Source organism: Bidens hawaiensis, unplaced genomic scaffold (genome assembly GCF_021521415.1).
Source record: "Bidens hawaiensis isolate Kalapana, Puna unplaced genomic scaffold, B.hawaiensis_p1.1 tig00006386_1, whole genome shotgun sequence".
NCBI lineage: Eukaryota > Viridiplantae > Streptophyta > Magnoliopsida > Asterales > Asteraceae > Bidens > Bidens hawaiensis.
The window spans coordinates 131,667-152,585 of NW_027491428.1; the positions used below are offsets into that span (position 1 = coordinate 131,667).

The window sequence follows — 20,919 nt, forward strand, 5'->3', positions numbered from 1 at the left end:
TGTCTGACGTGCACAATCAAGGTTGCCCTAACCCTGATTTGGATAAGGACGAGGTTGATTATGTGCACGTGTGATATGCGCCCATCCTGAGGATGCGCGAAGTCTTCTTTTTATTCTCACGCGCAGATATTTCATGCGCAGGTGTGATATGCGCCGCGCGCTGGTGCGCCACGCGCATATGTGATGTGCAAGAGCATGCGATATGCGCCGCGCGCATATGTGATGCGCGAGCATATGATGCCTGAGCATGTTTTGTATGCGCCATGCGCCTGGGTTTTGGCTTTGTGCCTTCATAATGTCTTTATCTTGTGGGTTGACCCGCCTTGCTTGGTGTTGAGGCGGGTACATACCTCTTCAACTTTAATAAAATAACTATTTGCCATGCTATTTCTTGTACATATGAAATTGAAGAGTTGAATAAAAGAAGCATGAGAATAAAATATTCTAACAGAAACATTCGTCGTCTCCAACTCTTCAATGAACAATCTCAGAAACTTTCATCCATTGATGAATATAACTAACCACTTCATCTTCTTCTATATTATTTATTATGTTCATGCATCATGTTATGTTTAAATTCAGCACCCAAATATGCATGCACCAGTTTCTGCTCATAAGCTGGATAAGGATAGCATATTAAGAGGTAACTCTTTCTATCCATTTTAATTTTCTGATTGTTTTCTACTTTTCTTTTGCTCATTGTGTTTTCAACATTTGGACGTTAACGGTTGACTTGATATCTGGATTGAGCTCCAGTTTGAAGAATCTGATTTTAGTTTTGACTTTAGGTGTCTTCGTTTAAGTATATGGGTGTGCATGAGTCGGTTTTGAGCTAAAACCGAACCAAACACCGAAATTTAGCTTTTAAGGTTTTGAAAGCGTACTGTTTGGTTTTGATTTTTTCGGTTTTGCCATTTTGAAAATTGTGGGCTGAAAAAAAAAAGTGAGCCAAAATAATGAATTTGGCTTGAAAACTTTTTGTTACTTAATAATAATGGATTATTATAAATTTGGATCGTTACCCGCACAACCAATACTGAACCAAAAGTTCGGTTTTTACAAAAACATAAAACCAAATCATCGGTTTTTGCTTCAGTTTGGTTTTTATCGCATGCCCTTGACTTCTTTTGATGATTCCATGTGTCCATGAAATATTTTCACTCAAGAGTTTGTGTTTGAGAAGATTAAATATATTGTTTACAGGTGTGATTAACTACCAAATACTGCAATCTTCAAATACACCTGTAAATTGCTTGTGAAAAGTGAAAAGTCCTCCGAGAAGAATCTCAAAATGAGCAATCTAAAGCTAGGAGTAGAGGTCCGAAGCGCCCATGGACTTATGGCTAAAGACGGTCAGGGCTCCGCAAGCCCATGTGTTGAGCTCCACTTCGATGGTCAAAAGTTCAGAACCACAGTCAAACAAAACGATCTCGCCCCGTATTGGAACGAAACGTTTTATTTCAATATTAACGACCCGGATAACCTCTCAAACCTTACACTCGACGCGTGCATATACCACATTAATAAAGGAACCGACTCGAAGTCCTTAATGGGTAAAGTTCATATTAACGGGGCGACATTCGTCCCTTATTCAGACGCGGTTGTTTTTCACTACCCGTTAGAAAAACGAAGCTTTTTTTCACATGTGAAAGGCGAACTGGGCCTTAAAGTGTTTGTCACGGATGACCTGATAGTTAGATCCACGGGCCCAATTCCTCAAATGGATACTTCTTCCCACGGTCAAAACGGGTCGAAGGATCCATTCCCAGATCCATTTCTGGATCCATTTCCTCAAACGGATACTACCTCCCATGGTCGAAACAAGTCGAAACGTTCACGAAAAACATTTCGGCACTTGCCAAACCCGGACTTTGTCGAGGAACCTCAGTTTCCTCCAGAGGTCACGAGAAGTCAAAGTCAAAGCCAAAGTCAAAGTCAATATCAAAGTCAACCGAAAATTGTCCAAATGTACTCAGGGTCTTCATCACAGCCAATGGAGTATTCTCTCAAAGAAACGAGCCCGTTTCTTGGAGGCGGTCAGGTCATCGGGGGTCGGGTCGTGAATAAAAATAATAAACAACGGGCCCGCACTCACGACCTGGTCGAGCCGATGCAGTTCCTATTCGTTCGGGTCATGAAAGGAACCACACGGGAAGTCTCGACCCGTATGTTGAAGTACGGGTCGGGAACTACAAAGGAACCACACAATACTTTTCAAAAACATCGAGCCCGGAATGGAACACTGTTTTCGCGTTCTCTCGGGAACGACTGCAAACTACGGTTTTAGACATTGTGGTTAAAGATAAAGACATGATAAAAGACGATTTTGTCGGGATGGTTCGCGTGAACCTTCATGATGTCCCGAAACGGGTCCCACCCGAGAGCCTGTTAGCTCCGGAGTGGTACCTGCTAGAGAGCATAAAGGGTGACCGAACGAAAGGTGAACTAACGCTTGCGGTATGGTTCGGGACACAAGCCGATGAAGCGTTTCCCGAAGCGTTTCTTGTAGACCAAGCAACGAGTGGTGTCGATAGCTCGGTTGCTTCAAAGTACACTCGGTCAAAAGTCTACAACTCTCCAAAACTTTGGTATGTTCGGGTTAACGTTATCGAGGTACAAGATCTCGTGTGGGCTGATAGAACCCGGGTTCCAAATGTGCATGCAAAAGCACAGATTGATAACCGCATTTCGAAAACAAGACAGGTTCACGCGCGAAATGCGAATGCATTATGGAATGAGGATTTGATGTTTGTAGCTGCTGAGCCGTTTGACGATCGTATAGTTATTACTATTGAAGATCGAATCGGGCCGGGTAAGGAAGAGACATTAGCGAAGGTGTTTATACTGCTAAACAGTGTTGAAAAACGGGCCGAGGATCGGCCCGTTCTTCCCCAATGGGTTAAGCTTCATAACCCAAGTGGTGATAATGGTAGATTTGCAACTCGGCTCCAACTTCGGGTTTGTCTTGAAGGCGGGTATCACGTGCTCGATGAGTCAACTCGGTATAGTAGCGATTTCAGACCGTCGGCAAAACAACTGTGGAAGCCCGCAGTCGGGTCACTGGAACTCGGTATCTTAAATGCTAGTGGTCTTATACCTATGAAAACCCGAGACGGAATGGGGGTGACAGATGCATACTGTGTTGCTAAATACGGTCAAAAATGGGTCCGAACCCGAACCGTTATCGATAGTTTGAGTCCAAGGTTCAACGAGCAGTACACATGGGAAGTTTTCGACCCGTCAACGGTTCTAACCGTGGGCGTTTTTGATAACTCTCAGCTCGAGAACGGCTCCAACTGCTCAAGTTTGAAAGATGTGAGAATCGGGAAGATTCGAATAAGAATCTCGACACTTGAAACGGGTCGGGTTTATACACATTCATACCCATTGCCAATTCTTCACCCGACGGGTGTTAAGAAAATGGGGGAATTGCATTTGGCGATTCGGTTTTCAACTACATCAAGGATGAGTTTAATGTTTATGTACTCGAAACCGTTGTTGCCAAAAATGCATTATGTGAGGCCGTTAGCGTCGGTAAGGTGGAAATGCTCCGCCGCCAAGCGGTTATGACGGTGGCGGCTCGGCTCAGTCGAGCCGAACCGCCACTAAGGAAAGAAGTCATTGAGTATATGACCGACGCTAACTCGGATTTATGGAGTATGAGGAAAACAAAGGCTAATTACTATCGGTTAATGTCGGTTTTAAACGGGGTTTTCGCGATGAATAAACGCTTTCGGGAAATTTGTTTATGGAAAAAGCCCGTTATAACCGTGCTTTTTCATATCGTGCTCGTGATGCTCGTGTGTCTGCCCGAACTCATTCTAACAACAGGTTTTTTGCTCATGTTCCTTACCGGGCTCAGGAACTATTGGTTTAGGCCACAATACCCACCACACATGAACACGCGGTTATCACACGCAGACGCAGTTCACCCCAACGAGTTAGATGAGGAATTCGACCTGTTTCCGTCATCTAGGAGCCTGGATACTATCCGGCAACGGTATGACCGGTTACGAAGTCTTGCGGGTCGGGCCCAAACAGTGCTCGGGGATATAGCGGGCCAAGGGGAACGGGTACAGGGACTGTTTAGCTGGCGGGACCCACGGGCTACACTTATGTTCATGGTGTTTAGTCTCGTGGCTGCGTTTGTGGTATATTATACGCCTTTACAAGTGCTCGTGACGCTGACTGGGTTTTATGTTATGAGACACCCGCGGTTTCGTGGTGGGTTGCCACCTGCATTTATGAACTTCTTTAGACGACTTCCAGCGTGTGCTGATAGCATGTTATGATGTGTGGTTTTCTTTTTTTTCAGAAAGCACTGAGAGCAGTTGGATTGTTTGAAAACTCGACTTTGGTAAAAAAAAATTGTAAATTTGCATATGATTTGAACTATGCAGAAAACTGTTGGCCTTGTTTGTAAATGGAGTGTTGTTGTATATGCATGAGTGTAAAAGCAAAGTGAAGCATAACCTGCACGATATCGGCTTGTTAAAAGCTGCTCAAATCAAGCCGAACTTAAACCAGGTCAAGCCTATATTGAAGCACACTCAATAAACAAGCTCAAGCATAAGCTTCATATATCGATTTCGACTTATCGACTAGACATGCAATCATTAACAAGCCTATCACTTATACAAGTATAATATAGTGGATTTAATAATAAATATTATTGTACATATTATTATAGTTGTGTATATATATTAGTATAACTGCAATTATAGTTGTATACATAAAATAACAAATAAATAATAAACGAGTCTGACTTAAAGCTTGAAAATTCCATGAGTTAGGCTCAAGCCTTAATCTCTGTTAAGCTAACTGGTCGAGCTCGGCTCGGCTTGTTTACACCTCTAGTTCTGTAGACTATTTAAGATCAAATACAATATGGTCTCATGTTTGAAGCCAATTTCTACTTATTTCGACCTCTAACCCCTTAAAGACATCAGTGTGTCAGCAGGCCGTGAGTTGGATGGCGGGTTCTCGTGGGTAGTTATAAAATGTGATATGAAGGCCTCAAAAGCACATTGGTTGACATCATTTAAATTCAATTCCATTAACTAAATGAATAACACACGCAAAATGCACACCCAAACAAATCCGTTGAAAGGAAACAAAACATGATGATATGTCCATCAAGAAAACCGTAGCAGAATTTGAAACTTTAGGGTTTCAGATGAAAGAAACAAGGCGACACGCACAAGCCAGCTCGACAATGGCTTAGCTTAGCATGCCTTAACAAATTAACCTGTCCTAAGTAGGTAGAAGAAATGATAACCTAAAAATGCCACACATATCTATCTCACATAGCAAAACCTTAAAAAGGGATTCGGTTTGGTGAGTTATGGCAGAGACCCGATATCTTTGAAGTATTCATGCTCCAGTGCAATCCGGGCTGTAATTCTTCTACTTGGATCCGAGCACAGCATTTTCTGAAAATAATTGCAATGATACTTGAAATCAGTGGGAGAATTTATGAAAACTAAAGTGGCGACTTGTTTATACTTACGCGTAAGAGATCAAGACCGGTTTTTTCAAGATTTGGGACAATGGGTGCCAGGTCCTGAAGAAAAGAAAAGGATGCACTATTGGCGATTAAATTCTTTTATAATCACAAGTTTTCAATCATTTAAAATGAAATAGAATATTAAAGATTAAAGAAATTGCTGGTATAAAAGAAAAAGATTGATCACCTTTGATGACCATTTTGGAAAGGCGGACTTAAAGTCGGGTAGTGCAGTCACACCGGGCCATGTATCTTCATTTGGAGTTCCCATGATTCTATGATTAAAGAAACGATGCGAATGAGAAGAGAACATGTGTACATGTTCATAGACTCTTAAAACAATGTTGATCATGTGTTTACTAGATACTAATCATATATACAGCAAAAGTCGCGATATGAATGCAGGTCGAGCGAACTGAGTCACTAGCCCAAAACACTGTTGTAAAAAACAACTAATGCTTCTACTTTCTATATGTAATTAGGGTAACATGTATGGTTACAAAAAATATAATTATATCATTTCAATAAATGATTATCTTTTTGAATGGAATGATTTAGAAGGTTTTATGCATAAAAGTTGTTCCACACATATGACTCCCTTACTTTTAAGCTAATTTTTTTATAATTTGTTTGGCCTGTTAAAGATAAAATTAAGTAGTATATAATAAGAAATGAGTCAAAATTGCCACCATTAATCATACAATGATCAGCTTCACTTAATGAAACCAATAGTGGCATATATGCATATAATTATTCTAGCTATAATCAGAAGCAATTAGAATATCATTTTGCACGAAAGGAGTGAGGGATATGACAATATCTTCTGATAAAAAGAAAATAACATAACTTGTCTTTATTTATTAAATCACAGTTTTAATAGGATAAAACCTGAAAATCTTGAAAAGTTCATCAATCTCAGATTCTCCAGGAAAGAGTGGTCGTTGGGTGACCATCTCAGCAAATATGCAGCCGATCGACCACACATCCACAGGAGTAGAATAATTACGGGATCCAAGAAGAATCTCTGGTGCTCTATACCACAGTGTAACCACCTAAAAAAACAATAATTCTTGTGGTTACTGTTAGAAGTTATAACATCTATGTCTATATTTAAAATTATAAACTACCTCGTGTGTGAAGGTCCTGACAGGGATGCCAAAGGCTCGGGCCAATCCAAAATCTGCAAGCTTTAACGCGTTGGTACGACGATCAATCAAAAGGTTTTGAGGTTTTAAGTCTCTATGGAGAACTCTATGAGAATGACAATAAGCAATGCCACGTAGGATCTGATATAGAAACATCTGCATGTAGATCAACATAACATAATGTGAGATAGAATCAAATCATCAATTTCTTAGCCATCAAATAGATCAATGTAAGACGTGTGTGCTTAATGCATTAAGTCTTTTAACTTACTTTTACGAGACGCGGGTCCTTTGAAAACTCGGGACATGAGTCCATATGCTTCTTCAAATCCAAATCCAGATACTCAAAAACCAGATACAACCGTTTGTCACTGTGCACGACATCATGCAACCTATCACCAAAATGTCAGCATTCACTACATATCGTAAACTGAAAAATACATATAAACGAATTACCTGACAATATCTCCATGTTGCATCTCTTTCAAAAGTGAAATCTCTCTGATAGCTGTGCTCGGGACACCCTCGTCTTCTTGCTCCAAACGAATCTTCTTCAAAGCAATTGTTTCATTGGTAAGTTTGTCACGCGCCTTGTAAACCACACCATACGTTCCTTCACCAATCTTCTCAACCTTCTCATACTACAGTTTTATAAACATATTAAAATCTACTGAAGCAACACATCTGATATATCTTACATAAAAAGTTGGAATGCATTATCATACCTGGTCCATCAAAAGTTACCTGATATGAACTCAACTGTATCTACATCCAAACAGCAGAAATTAATAACACAATATGAGAAACTTCAATATTACTAAAATGACATGAAATCAAGAGCTTTAATCAAACAAACAGAGGTGAATACATCCATGATCCAACTAAACAACATCTAGCAGACGAATACTTAATCATGTCAAGAAACACACTAAATCAAATTATCAGACAACAATACCATTTGTGCATTTCAGTGAAAATGATAACAAACATTACCGATTCAGAACCTGCATGACTACAAGTGATGATTGACTTGCTTGAAGTGTACTTTCATTTATCTAGATTGTAGATGCTAAAGTTTCGCACATTTCGCGATCTTATCGTCGTGAGAAACATCACCGTTTCTACTGATTTCGATCAGAGATTCAGTCCAAATTGACTCTTAGACTCTAGACACGAAGATTGCATTATTTGGGAGAAATGTCAATGATATCTACGAAACTGTTTAGAGGCTAGTAAAACACTGTTTGATTTAATTGAAATGCACAAATGTCATTGTTGTTTCATTTTGTGTCTTTATTATATATTATTTTTGGCTTTAACAACAATGGCATTTGTGCATTTCAATTATATCAAACAGTTTTTTACTAGCCTCCAATGTCCAAACAGTTCCATACATATCATTGGCATTAATCTTTGATTGAAATCAGTAAAAAACGTAATGTTTCACAATTCGTGATCTTATCGTCGTGTGAAACATCACTGTTTTTACTGATTTCAGTCAATGACTAATGCGTATGATATGTATTGAACTGCTTGGAGGCTAGTAAAGCACTGTTTGATTTAAATTAAAAAATCACAAATATCATTGTTGTTAGAGTCAATAATAAATCATATATAAGAAATACACTAATTGAAACAGCAATGACATTTGTGCATAGGGCTGTAAACGACCGAACCGAACCGGACGAGACATTGTCCATGTTCGTCCGTTAAGCTTTTGTTGGACAAACGGGCGGTTCACGAACACTCTACCAAACAAAAATTCTTGTCCGTGTCCGTCCATTAAGGAATTGAGTTTGTTCGTGTCCATTTGTGTCCGTTCGTTAATATTGTAAACGGACGCTAACGGACAAACAAACACTAATGGACCCTAATGGACACTAATGGACAAACGAACACATAAACATTAATGGACAGTAATGGACAAACGAACACTAACAGACACTAATGAACATTAATGGGCAGTAATGGACAAACAAACACTAACACACACTAATGAACATTAATAAACAAACATACATAAACGACTCTAATGAACAAACGAACATAAACGATTACATATTAACTTCAAAAAGTATAATCATTAACGAACGTTCACGAACACTATTGAACGAACGCGGCCTCGGTCCATGTTCGTCCGTTAAGCTTACCGAACGAAAGTTTTTTGTTCATCTCCGGTTCATTTATTAAACAGACGAACATAAACGAACTTCTTTCCGGTTCGTTTACAGCTTATTCTGCATTTCAATTAAATCAAACAGTGTTTACTATCCGCTAAACATTTCAATGCATATGATATTCACATTTCCCCCAAATAACACAATCTTCATACCTAAACTCAATTTAACCTAGATATATGAATCTCCAATCAAACTCAGTGAAATCAGCCACGTTTCTCACAACAACGATATTGCAAAATGTGCAAAAGGCGCAAAAGTTAAGCATCTATAATCAACATCAGTCAAACTACACGTCAATTAAGTCAACAAGCACATGTAATGGCGTACGTTCTGAATCGGTAACGTTTAATAAGATATTCAAAGCAAAATGCGTACTAATCAACAAATTCAAAGTTATAATAATCTATAGAAACTGCTCGAAAACTGGATTAGATGAATTTGAGAGTTGAGAGTTGAAAGCATACCTGCTGCGATGAAGCTTTTGTGTGGAAGAAGAAGACGAATACGAAGACGAGAGTCCTCTGGTGCTAGGTTTTGGGGGAAGACAAGTTGGTTGAAGATACCATATTGAAATGGAAAAATGGTGATTGCATTAATAATCACTCACATATTATTTATTTTTCTTTTTACTTATAACTATTTCTTTCCCATTAATGTGGAATGTAACGAAACAAATGAACTTATATAGGGGGGTTTTAACAAAACTTATAGTTTTTTTATAAAATAAACTTAACTTGTGTTTGATTTAGCTTTTTAAGCTTATGCTTATAAGCTAATTTGAAGAAGCTTATTTGAAAATGGTGGTGGATTAATAATTATTGAAGTAACTTATTACTATAACAAATTAAAGAATGATAGATTTAACAACTTATTATCAACTTGTAGAATATATATAAGCTAATCCAAAACACTTAAAAATAGCTTATCAAATAATAGAAAATAAGCTATAAGCTACTTTAAAATATGGTCTCTTTTTATTTTATGAAAATTAAATTAATGTGTTAGTGGCTTTAATAAGGTATGGTACGAAATACTGATGTTTATGATTTCTTTATCATGATTTTAAGTTGCATTGATAAAGGATATACGATACTGGTTGATGTGAAAAAGAGAAGGAGAAGAAAGACGGACATGGTAAAACCTCGAGTGATGGTAAAACCGGTCACTGTCGATCGTTAAACTCGAGTGATGGTAAAACCGGCCATTGTCGATTTCGGACGTTGAGGCGGTGAGTATACGCAAATTCGGTCGGTTTCCGTCACGTTCATTACGATACCATAACTAAAAAAAATCGGCATCCGGTCAGTTTTCGTTACAGTATCGGAACTAAAACAAAACGCAGTGAGTCTATGCGAATTCGATCAGTTTTGATTACATTTGTGACAGTACCAAAGCTAAAACCCGAACGTTGTCGGTCCCGGACGTTGTGACGACAAGTCAACATGAATAATCGTTTAGTTATTAAATTTAAAAAAAACATAATAAATTGCTTGATCCAATCATACGGTGCCACATGAACCAATCATGGTTATGCGACGCCAAACTTCTCATTTGTACTATAGATAATAATAATGAGTCTAATGACACTTATTTTTAAATTTATGTATCAATCAATCATGGTCACAAACAATAAATATCATAATTATGATCCACGATCCAAAATGGAATGTCCTTGCATACCATCGTTCTCTTTTATTTACGGATTTTCTAGCGACACCGCCCAATTGCTAAAACACGGGCCTATACGTCGCGTATAGGTCTATACGCAGCGTATAGGCCGGTGTTCCTAGAAAATCCAACTAATTTTGTCTTATTATGTTTTTTTTATTTTTTTTCTTTGTTATTTTGTTATTATTATTATTATTATCATTATATATTTATTATTTAATATCCTTTCGATGAAAAACAGTTAACACATATATATACCAAAAATCATTGTTAAATCTGTACAAATAAAAGAAAATACGACAACTAAAACATAAAATCTACGTAAAGTCCCCCATGTCCATGCCTATGTCGTCATCGTGGCCCACGAGCCCCCCGAACGCGTCGCCAACGTCGGCGTCGTCCTCTCCCCTGCGCCTCGGCCCCGAACCGTCCGGGGCATCCACGTCGTCGCTCCGTCCGTGTCTCACGCCAGACGTGCTCGCCTCGTGGTCAAAACTGGGGGTGGTGGCGGTGGCACGGTGTACTGCTGTCCAGACAGCTCCGCTACCCGACTGGCAACAAGCCAGTCGATCTGGCGCGAAATCTGGCTCATCCGCCAATCCGTCTGGCGCGACATCCGCCTCATCTCCAACTCTAGGGCCTCCAACCTAGCGTCGGTGGCGGGACCCAGACGCACCGCGCGATATGTGCGTGGAACGTGCTGCGTCGGCCCCTAACAACCAAACCACAGAAATACGTTTAATACGAAGTCGAATTAAAAGAAACGATAAAACGATAATATATTAAAACGTACCTGAGATGCGCCCGGATCCTCACGTCCGGCACCACCGTCGTCAGGATCCCCGCCGGCCCCCTCCCCCGCGTCGACAGGCTCATGTACAAGCTCCACCTCCGGTGCCGAGATCGGGGGAGGCTCGACTAAAGGCACCGGGACGTAAGGCGCACGTGCCCCCGCCCCGGCCACCAGTCGGTCCCGCAGGCCGTGGGGCCCGGGGAACGAACGCACAATGTGCATGCCGCCGCAACGCTGGCGGTCCAGCGGGCGGGGACGGGTCGGAGTGATACGCAGGCCGTCCACCAGGTCTCCATGGCCCAGAGATATCGCAAGCTGGGTGACGTACCTGCCACCCATCAAGGACCCTCGTCCCTGCCTGAACTGGTAGGCGACAAAATAGTCTGCAAACCCCCTAGCGAGGTTGCAGTGCCTGTGAGTCAGCAGACACCTCAAAAAAAACAAGTCGCGTAGGCTGCAGTGATCCGCGCCCTGATTGCGACCCGCAATGGACATCACAATCAGCCTGTGAAGGTACCTGTGTAATATAAGATAATATAATTTATTAACAATAATAATAATAATATTATATTATATTATATTATATTATAATATAATATTATATTATTAATATATATTACGTTGTACTAAACAATAGAATACATTTTAAGAACGTACATGTGCAGCGGGTCCCTAATAGACGAGACCTTGGAACTGGTGCCCAAGGTCCTATCCCCGAAGTCGTGATCCCTGATGACCCGCCACCATACCCATAGCTCGTCCTCCGGCATCTGGTGGATGCTCTCCGTGTATATCGGGCTGCGTACCTCCTGCACGGTGTATAAGCCCAGAGCAACCGCGAACTCCTCCATCGAGAGATGGACGTCATGCCCGAACATTCGGAAGTAAACCTCCGACTGTGTCGTATCGGCGCCAGGCACCCTCATCTGAATCTCTGGCGTACCAGGCGCGCGAGGCCTGCAATAATATAATATAATATAATATATTAAAAACATAACAATATGGAGTAAACTTACGTAACGCGTATCGTGGAGTAAACCTCCAGTGTCAGCTCCCGGTGAGCTGATAGCGGCATACTGAAGCATCGGCTCCCGGGCGTATCATGTCCAATGTACTCAGCCGCCCGCTGGTGCGCGTCACAGGACTTCAAAAACGACCAGGAAATAATCGTGCTGGGAAACGGGTGCATCTGGCGTAAGCGAATGTATCGTGTGTGGGCGTCCGAACCCTCAGCGAACTGCACATGAGGGTAGGTGAGCAACACGTTGTTGCCCTCGGGGGGTCCGCGGCCCCGCGGGCCTGCCCCTCGCCCTGCCCGAGCTGCTCGAGCTCGTGTTCAATCTCGTCGTCCACAAACTATAATAATAAAAAATAATAATAATAATTAAAACAATAATAACAATAATAACAATAAATATTAATAATAATATTTATAATAATATTTACAACAAATAATAATAATTATTATAATAAAAATATTAATAATAACAATAAATACTAATAATAAATATTATTAATAATATTTATAACAAATAATAATAATAATAATAATAATAATAATTATAATAAAAATATTAATAATAATAATAAATACTAGTAATAAATATTGATAATAAAATTTATAATAATATTTTTAATAATATTTATAATAATATTAATATTAATAATAATAATATTATTATTATTATTATTAAAAAAACAGAAAAAAATATATCAGACGCGACGTATAGAGCTATACGCCGCGTCTGACAGTCCAAGTAAACCGACGGCCGGACTCCGGCCGTTTTACAGCCTGAGTCCGGCCGACAGTTTTATCCATCCAAACAACATAATCAACATCATCATATCATCAACAACACATATTAATCATCATGTTAACCTAATCATCATCACTAATATAATATTAAAAAATTACCTCCATATCGTGTCGGTGTCGGGTGAAATCTCGTCGGCTCGTTTGGTATTCCGGTCTCCGTCTGATATAGGCTCGTGTGTGGATGCTCGGTCGTTCGCGCGGGAGTTTTGAAATTTGAAAGTGGGCATCTTAGCAGGCGTCTGCTGATAATATGGGGTTCTAGACGACACGTATAGGACTATACGTGGCGTCTTAGGCCTAAGTCTGGTAGCTGAGCAGACGTCTGCTGATATAAGGGGTCCTAGACGCCACGTATAGGCCTATATGTGGCGTTTGTGGCCTGTTTTTTTATTTAATTATCATTATTTATTAGTATTTATTATTTATTATTTATTAATATTAATATTAATTTGTTATTTAGTTATTATTTATTATTATTATTAATTTTATTCATTTTATTATTTTTTTATATTATTTAGTTATTAATGTTAATATTAGTTTGTTATTTAATTATTTTTATTTATTATTATTAAAATTATTGTTATTTATTATTTATTATTTAATATTTATTATTATTATTATTGTAGACTTTTATGTCCATTAATACTATGTCTTCTATAAGCTGTCTAGATCTATGTTAGAGGATTCCCTTCGCAAACCCTGGCGTATGTCTTCGTACTCCTTCAAACGTTATCTGAACCGTGTTTTCTATTCGAGCGTCACCGGTACGGCGCTTCTTTCTCAATTAGGGTTTGGCCTAGGCATTGGAAATCCCCTACCAGGTTTATATATATCCAGTGATCACCTCCCCAGTTAGCGATGCCTATAACCTGTGGGTCCGGAACCAAGTCAGGACCAATTCTTAATGGGAAGTAAGATTCGGTCTGATTGCCAACTAGGTTGACTAACACACACGCGTATGTCTGAGCAGCCACATGCCCGTGACCAGGTAAGCTGAACCAACGACTCGACGGCGCCGGTTTGACCGTGTTGTAGTACGGAATGCTGGAATGAACCCAGCCGTACAATCTGTCGTCCTCTTTGTTGAACATCGCCCTCCACCACCCTTCGTTCGTTTCCAGCTCGTTCTGCATCGCCTGCCTAATATCCGGCCAAACTTTCTCATGTATCCCCAAACCCACTTCAATTGATCGAAAACCGCAGTTACCGTCTGGGCGTACGTTTATGATGTCTGCGACGAACGGCTGGACCCAACTAGGAATGACGCTCCTAAACGTTTCTATCGCCGGTACTTGCGCAGGCGAAACCATCAAAGGAAACCCGAGGTGAGCTCCCGTAGGTCGTCCACGAGGAGTTTTAAACCGCGACTCGCTGACTGGGACAACGAACGATTCAGCGAGGATGGGGTGGGGTTTTTTTGGCTGGGCCCTTGTGACGAGGATGGGTTGTAGGAGCTGTGTCTGGGGAGATCTGGAACGAGGGTGTATGCGCTGTGCCTTGGGGGATCTGGTTTTTTGGGACGCCCCCGAGGATCCTCTCTTTTTTCTGGCTCCTTCTTTTTAGATCTCCCTGGAATAGCAGACAAGAGCCTGGCGAAAAAACTTTTCTTTTGATTAGGGTCATCTATGGACGATAGCGTATCTGTGATGTCCCGTAGACCTGCTGCGTAGTTTGGCTCTTCGTTCGGCGGACAGGCTGGATCAAAATTAAGCCTCCTCCAGAACGGGTCAACATCCTTTATTGGGATACACGTGTCGTTAACTATGTATCCCTCAATCCGACAGGCACATGGCAGCCCCGAAGACGAATACAAATGGTGGTCGCATGAAGCGCCGCCATCGCGCATCTTATGTATCAACCCATACTCATTCACAAGTAGACCCAGAGTGTGAATCGACACCCTGTTTATTAGCTTCTTCAACCAGACGTGTTGTCGATGTCCTTCCATGACCTTCGAGCGGGAGGCTTCAAAAGATTTACCGATTTCTTTCATCTGCGAGTTGACCATTTTAAGGATTTGCCTGGCAATTGTATCGAGCGAGTTGTTGCTTCCATTGAGTTACCTTTTCATATTTGCGTGCTGGCTCTCAACTAGGTTCATCGTAGTTTCGTCGTAGTTTCGGCGTTCGTCGATCCAGCAGGCTACAAACTTGTGTTTGTATGGATCCAGCCAGCTCTTGCGAATGTATTGCCAGACCTCTGAAAAATGAAAGGAAACGTTATTAACACGTATGTTTAGGCTATTAAAAACTGTCAGGTGATACGAAGGACTCACCGGCTCTATCGTCCCGTATCAAATGACGCTCCATGTTGAGGCGACGGTGGTCGTACTCCTGAATCGTCGGCGACTGATACAGGACCTTCCACCAGTACGCAAAGTCCGTCCCCATTTCCGTGTTATATAGGCCCTTAAATTTTCTCCTTATATTCTCGGATATGTGCCACCTGCATAAATTTTTGGTGGCATTAGGGAAGACCGCGTCTCATGCGTTCATGAGGGCCTGGTCCGCATCAGTCAGGATCACGCGTGGCTCCATGCAGTCGTAGAGCATTTGTTTAAGTTTCTCCAGAGCCCAGCCGAAGTTCCTCTGCCGTTCCTTGATCACAAACGCGGCGGCGATACAAAACGACTGTGATGTCGAGGTCACACCGATAAACTGAACCAACGGCCAGTCGTACATGTTGGTGTTGTACGTCGTGTCAACCATCAGCACCTCGGGGAACGCACGCCACATCTTATGCGACTTACTATGACAGAAGAAAATTTCCTCCGTCCTGTCGTCGGTATCACTCTCCCGGGTATAGAACGTGAAACCGTTGCCTGCGAGAAAGTTTTCCAGCGCCTGCATTGGATGAAATAAAACTTTGCAAAATATTACAAGCACGACAAGTACACATTAAAACTACAAGTGTTTTGAACTACCTTCATAGGGGTGTCGCCTAGTAGCCCATCCCTCATAATCTTGGCGGTGTGGTTGTATATATCTTTTAATGCAGGTTGCACAGCTGGAAACTTTTCGCGGAGGCTGCTTCGATTTCTTGCGGCTTCACGCCGGCCCTGTGTAAACTCTCAACCATATCCAGCTGGTCGGTGTTCATTTTTCTAAAAGACGCACACCCCTCCTTGAATTCAACGGGATCGTGCTTGTGAGTCTCGTTTACCACTTGAACCCTCCAACATGCACCCCTCGAGTCGTACCTGCCCAGGATCTTAAACGGACAGCATTTTTTGATGTTGCCGGTACGTCTCACCGTCGCCTTTACTTTGGGTCCGCCTCCACGATTGCATGCAAGGTCCACGGCGTTTTTCCTTGACCGCTGGACCACAACAACAAACCCATGCTCTCGTCCTCTAACTTTTACCCATTTCTCCAGCTCCTCGCGACTCTCAAAAATCTGAAACAGTTTTAGGCTAATTCTTAAGCCGTTTATTAAATAACATACAAACAAATAATATTAACTTAAACAAAACACACGGTGTCTTACAGCATCTGTTTTATACGAAACCTTCACCTCGCGTATGTAGTCGTCATCGTACCCATCTTCGTTATTTGGGTTTGGCCCGGCATAATCATTTCGCCCGTGGTGCGATGAAGACTCGGTTCCATAAAACGGATCATTTGCTACTGGTGGCCGGTACGATGACGTAGCCTGACCTCCGTAATCCGACCAGGCGACAGATGACGGGTACGAAAGCTGTCTACCGTAATCCGACACGAAGTACTCCTACCATACATAAATTAGAAATTCAAACAATAGTGCCAGTGGTAATAATTAATAATAATAATACCTACAATAATATAAAATATAATATTTTAATAATAAATAAGAATATTAAAATAATAATAAGATAACCGTATATTTACAAAAAGACTGTATAACAAAACCTGGTTCAAGTGTGGCAAGCCCGGCGAGCCAATGTTACCATAAAACTGTTCGGGCTGGGTACATACCCGACATACTCCTAACAAAACGTAATGCAGCATGTGTTAGTAAAAAAAAACTACCAAATTCATACTAAATAAATATATGATGAAACCTGGTTCAAGTCGGGTAACCACGACGTGCCAGGCTGATCGTTAGCAGCGTAACCCGGGTCCTCCTCTGGAAATAAATGGTTAAACCAAGACATTCTGGGTATATATAGTACAAATGTTGTAATGTTTTTCGTTGAACAACGAATCATAGTGTCCAACATTTATAATAAAGAAAGGAAAGGAGGGAAAGGAGGGGAGCCGGCCTCCAATAATTCAGCAACATCAAGACGCCACGTATAGGTCTATACGTGGTATCTAAGGTACGAGTTGACAACCTAGCCCAGCCTTTGCATGACAGGTTGTAATCAAACTAAGACGCTGCGTGTAGGCCTATACGTGGCGTCTTAGTCATAAAAAGACGCCGCGGATAGGTCTATACGCGGCCGATAGGGGAGCTTTTCTAGAAAAACCCACCCGCTTGTCTTGTTATGTTTTTTTTCTTTTTTTTTCTTTCCTTTTCTTTTTTCTTTTTTTTTTGTTATTTATAATAATTATTATTAATATTATTTTAATTATGAATAATATATTATTATTCACAATTCGGCAAAGCGTGTTCGGTAGCAGGCCTTATATGGGAAAATTGACATTGCAAAACGACCCTTCAATTTATTGGCTGCTATCGTTATGGACATCTTGAATCAGTTACGGTGATTACCTTGGGAAAAACTGACAGTGCCAAACGAACCCTTTCTTGGATGCTCTCGGTATCGGCACCTCAAATCCGCCTCTTCGATATCTTCACACTCCAACGCTCTTGACCTTCGGCCACCACCGGCAACCGTAGTTGTGTTCACTCAAACACATATCAGTCGTCACTAAGCTTAAGCTTAGGCTTGTTATTAGTTTTATTTTTAGTTATGGGTATTCTAAGTTGGTCATGTTGCGTATATTAAAGAATTATCGGCTTTTATATATACGTATACATATATAGTAGATGTGCGTTATAAGAATTCATTGCGTCGAGATAACCAGCACCAGATCGAGACGCTAGTTTGATGAGTTTCAATCTCTCGGATCCGCGGTATACGTTAACGGCAGCGAGAACGTGAGCCCATATTTTGGACAGATAAGTGGAAATTCGGTCATTGCTCCAGCTCAACGAGCACCAGACTGAGATATTAGCCGGGACCTACCTGAACCGGTTGACACATATGCTGACGTGGATTTAGGCTCCGTGCTGGCGCTGATATTAACACGTTTGCATAATACACAATGAAAGCACAAACTCAAACAACAATCCATACAGTAGCAATTCTCTTCAACGACCAGTCAAACAAGAAGAAGAGAAAAATAACGAAGACAATTGCTATTGTATGGATTGTTGTTTGAGTTTGTGCTTTCATTATGTATTATGCAAACGTGTCAACGAATGCTGTAAACATACGTGTTAATATCCGGGTCAGCACCGAACCTAAACCCACGTCTGCATACGTGTCAACCGGTTCAGCTAAGTGCGAACTAATATCTCAATCTGGTGCTCGTTATGTTGGAGCAATGACCGAATTTCCACCTATCTGTCCAAAGTAGGGGCTCCCGTTCTCGCTGCCGTTAGCGGATACCGCGGATCCAAGAGATTCAAACTCATCAAACTAGTGTCTCGATCTGGTGCTGGTTATCTCGACGCAATGAATTCTTATACCGCACATCTACTATATATATATACGTATATATAAAAGCCGATAATTCTTTAATATACGCAACATGAACAACTTAGAATACCCCCAACTAAAAATAAAACTAATAACAAGCCTAAGCTTAAGCTTAGTGATGACTGATATGTGTCTGAGTGAACACAACTAGGTTGCCGGTGGTGACCGGCGGTCAAGACCGTTGGAGTTCGAAGAAATCGAAGAGCTAGATTTGAGATGTCGATAACGAAAGCAGCTAAGAAATTGAAAGTTCGTTTGGAAATAGTTTTCCCAAGTAAGCCACTGTAACTGATTGAAGATGCCCATAACGAAAGCAGCCAATAATTTAAAAGTTCGTTTCGCACTGTCAATTTTCCCAAATAAGTCCTGCTACTAAACGCCCTTTATCGAATTTCCAATAATAATATGTTATTGATAATTAAATATTATTAATATTAATAATAATCATAAATAACATTAATAATAACAAAAGAAAAGAAAAGAAATAAAAAAAGGAAAAAAAAACCATAATAAGACAACACTTTTGGGCTTTTCTAGAAAAACTCACTAACATAAATATAACATAATACAATATAACAGAATATAATATAATAATATAATAATATTATTATATTATATTATATTATACAATACGCTATACAAACGTACCTCCAAAAGTTTTGCGTCTCCGCCTGACCCCGACATCTGACTCTCTGGCGTACATCAGGTCCCTAATAATAATAATATTTTAGTACTAATAATAATCCGAAACTAAATGCTTTAATACTAATAATTATATGTTTATAATAAAAATAATAATAATATAATAATTAATATTTTAATAGTATTTTACTATAATTATTTTATTAATAATAAAAATATAATAATTTATATTTAAATAGTATTTAAATATTATTATTTTAATAATAATAATACTATTTTAATAAATACAATAATAGTATTTTATTTTACTAACAATAATATTTTCATAACAACAATATCTTAATAATAATATTAATATTTTAATAGTAATAATATAATAAAAATTTTAGCGCTAACGGTAACAATACGCGAAATCTATTTTAAGTTTAGGAGGCCCGGCGAACTAGGGTTATCGTCAAACGATCGGTGCCTAGACAAATTTCTAAAGTAAACCATTCACCAAATCTCTGTCCTAACATCTACAACTATGTCCTAACATGTAAAAATTAAAGATAAAACGAAACCTGGTTTAACTCCGACTGACCGTTAGCATCGTTCGGCATCTCCTCGTCCGACTCCGGAAACATACATGGTTCAACTCCGACTGACCGTTACCCGTCCGGCATCTCCTCGTCCGGCTCCGGAAACATATATGGTTGTTGGTATTGGTTGAATGAAGAGAGTGAGGATTAAGAAAAAAAAATAAAGGAAAAAAGAAGAAATGGTAGAGTGGGAGGGGAGGGAGCCGGGCTTCAAAAATATACAACACCCTAGGCGCCGCGTATAGGGCTACACGCGGCGTATAGCCCGTACGATCCGACAACCCTATGACAGGCCAGGCTAGGACGTCAAATCGTACCCTAAAATGCCGCGTATAGGCCTATACGCGACGCCTGGTGCGGTGCTGGGGCCGCGTATAGGCCTATACGCGGCGCCTGGGGCGGTGTCCCTAGAAGGACCCTTTATTTATTGTTTGAAATGTGTTGAAAATATAATTTTATTTGGAGAAAATCACAAATATTATTTTCTCTGTGTTATAACTATACGCATATATAAAAAATAACTCTGATTTCATAGTTATCAAATGATAAGGATCATAAATACGTAGGACATGCTACCCTAGTTATTTATTTTTGTGTTATGGTTCCTTTTTTAGATTCTTTTACATTTTACATATTGATACTATTAAAAAGTTAGAATTTATGTAGACCATTCCCAATAATACAAAAACATCTACGGTTTTTGACATGAAAAAATGGGCCTGAAAATACACACTTAGTAACTTGTAAATAGTTTAGATAATTGCGATAGCAATAACCAAACAAAAATATTTTAGTTATTACTTGAGGTTAGTCAGGTCTATCGGAGTCGGAGAATCAGCCGGCAACCTTGTTGTAACACCCACAAAATTTTGGTTCAACTTTGACAAGTTTATAAAGTTAAA

At 40.1% G+C, this 20,919-nt stretch overlaps 1 protein-coding gene and 1 pseudogene across 1 annotated transcript; one reads left to right on the forward strand and one right to left on the reverse strand.

Moving 5' to 3' along the window:
• The first annotated feature begins 1,291 nt into the window (after positions 1–1,291).
• LOC143632203 (FT-interacting protein 3-like) lies at positions 1,292–4,292 on the forward strand (annotated as a pseudogene).
• Positions 4,293–5,316: 1,024 nt separating this feature from the next.
• LOC143632204 (cell division control protein 2 homolog A-like) lies at positions 5,317–7,551 on the reverse strand. Its single transcript, XM_077100776.1, has 8 exons — positions 7,377–7,551; positions 7,108–7,292; positions 6,923–7,043; positions 6,634–6,807; positions 6,395–6,558; positions 5,694–5,781; positions 5,510–5,563; positions 5,317–5,432 (listed from the first exon to the last, which is right to left on the reverse strand). Exons 1-8 carry the CDS (start codon positions 7,383–7,385, stop codon positions 5,343–5,345), a joined length of 885 nt encoding a protein of 294 aa, XP_076956891.1. The 5' UTR covers positions 7,386–7,551; the 3' UTR covers positions 5,317–5,342.
• Positions 7,552–20,919: the final 13,368 nt, after the last annotated feature.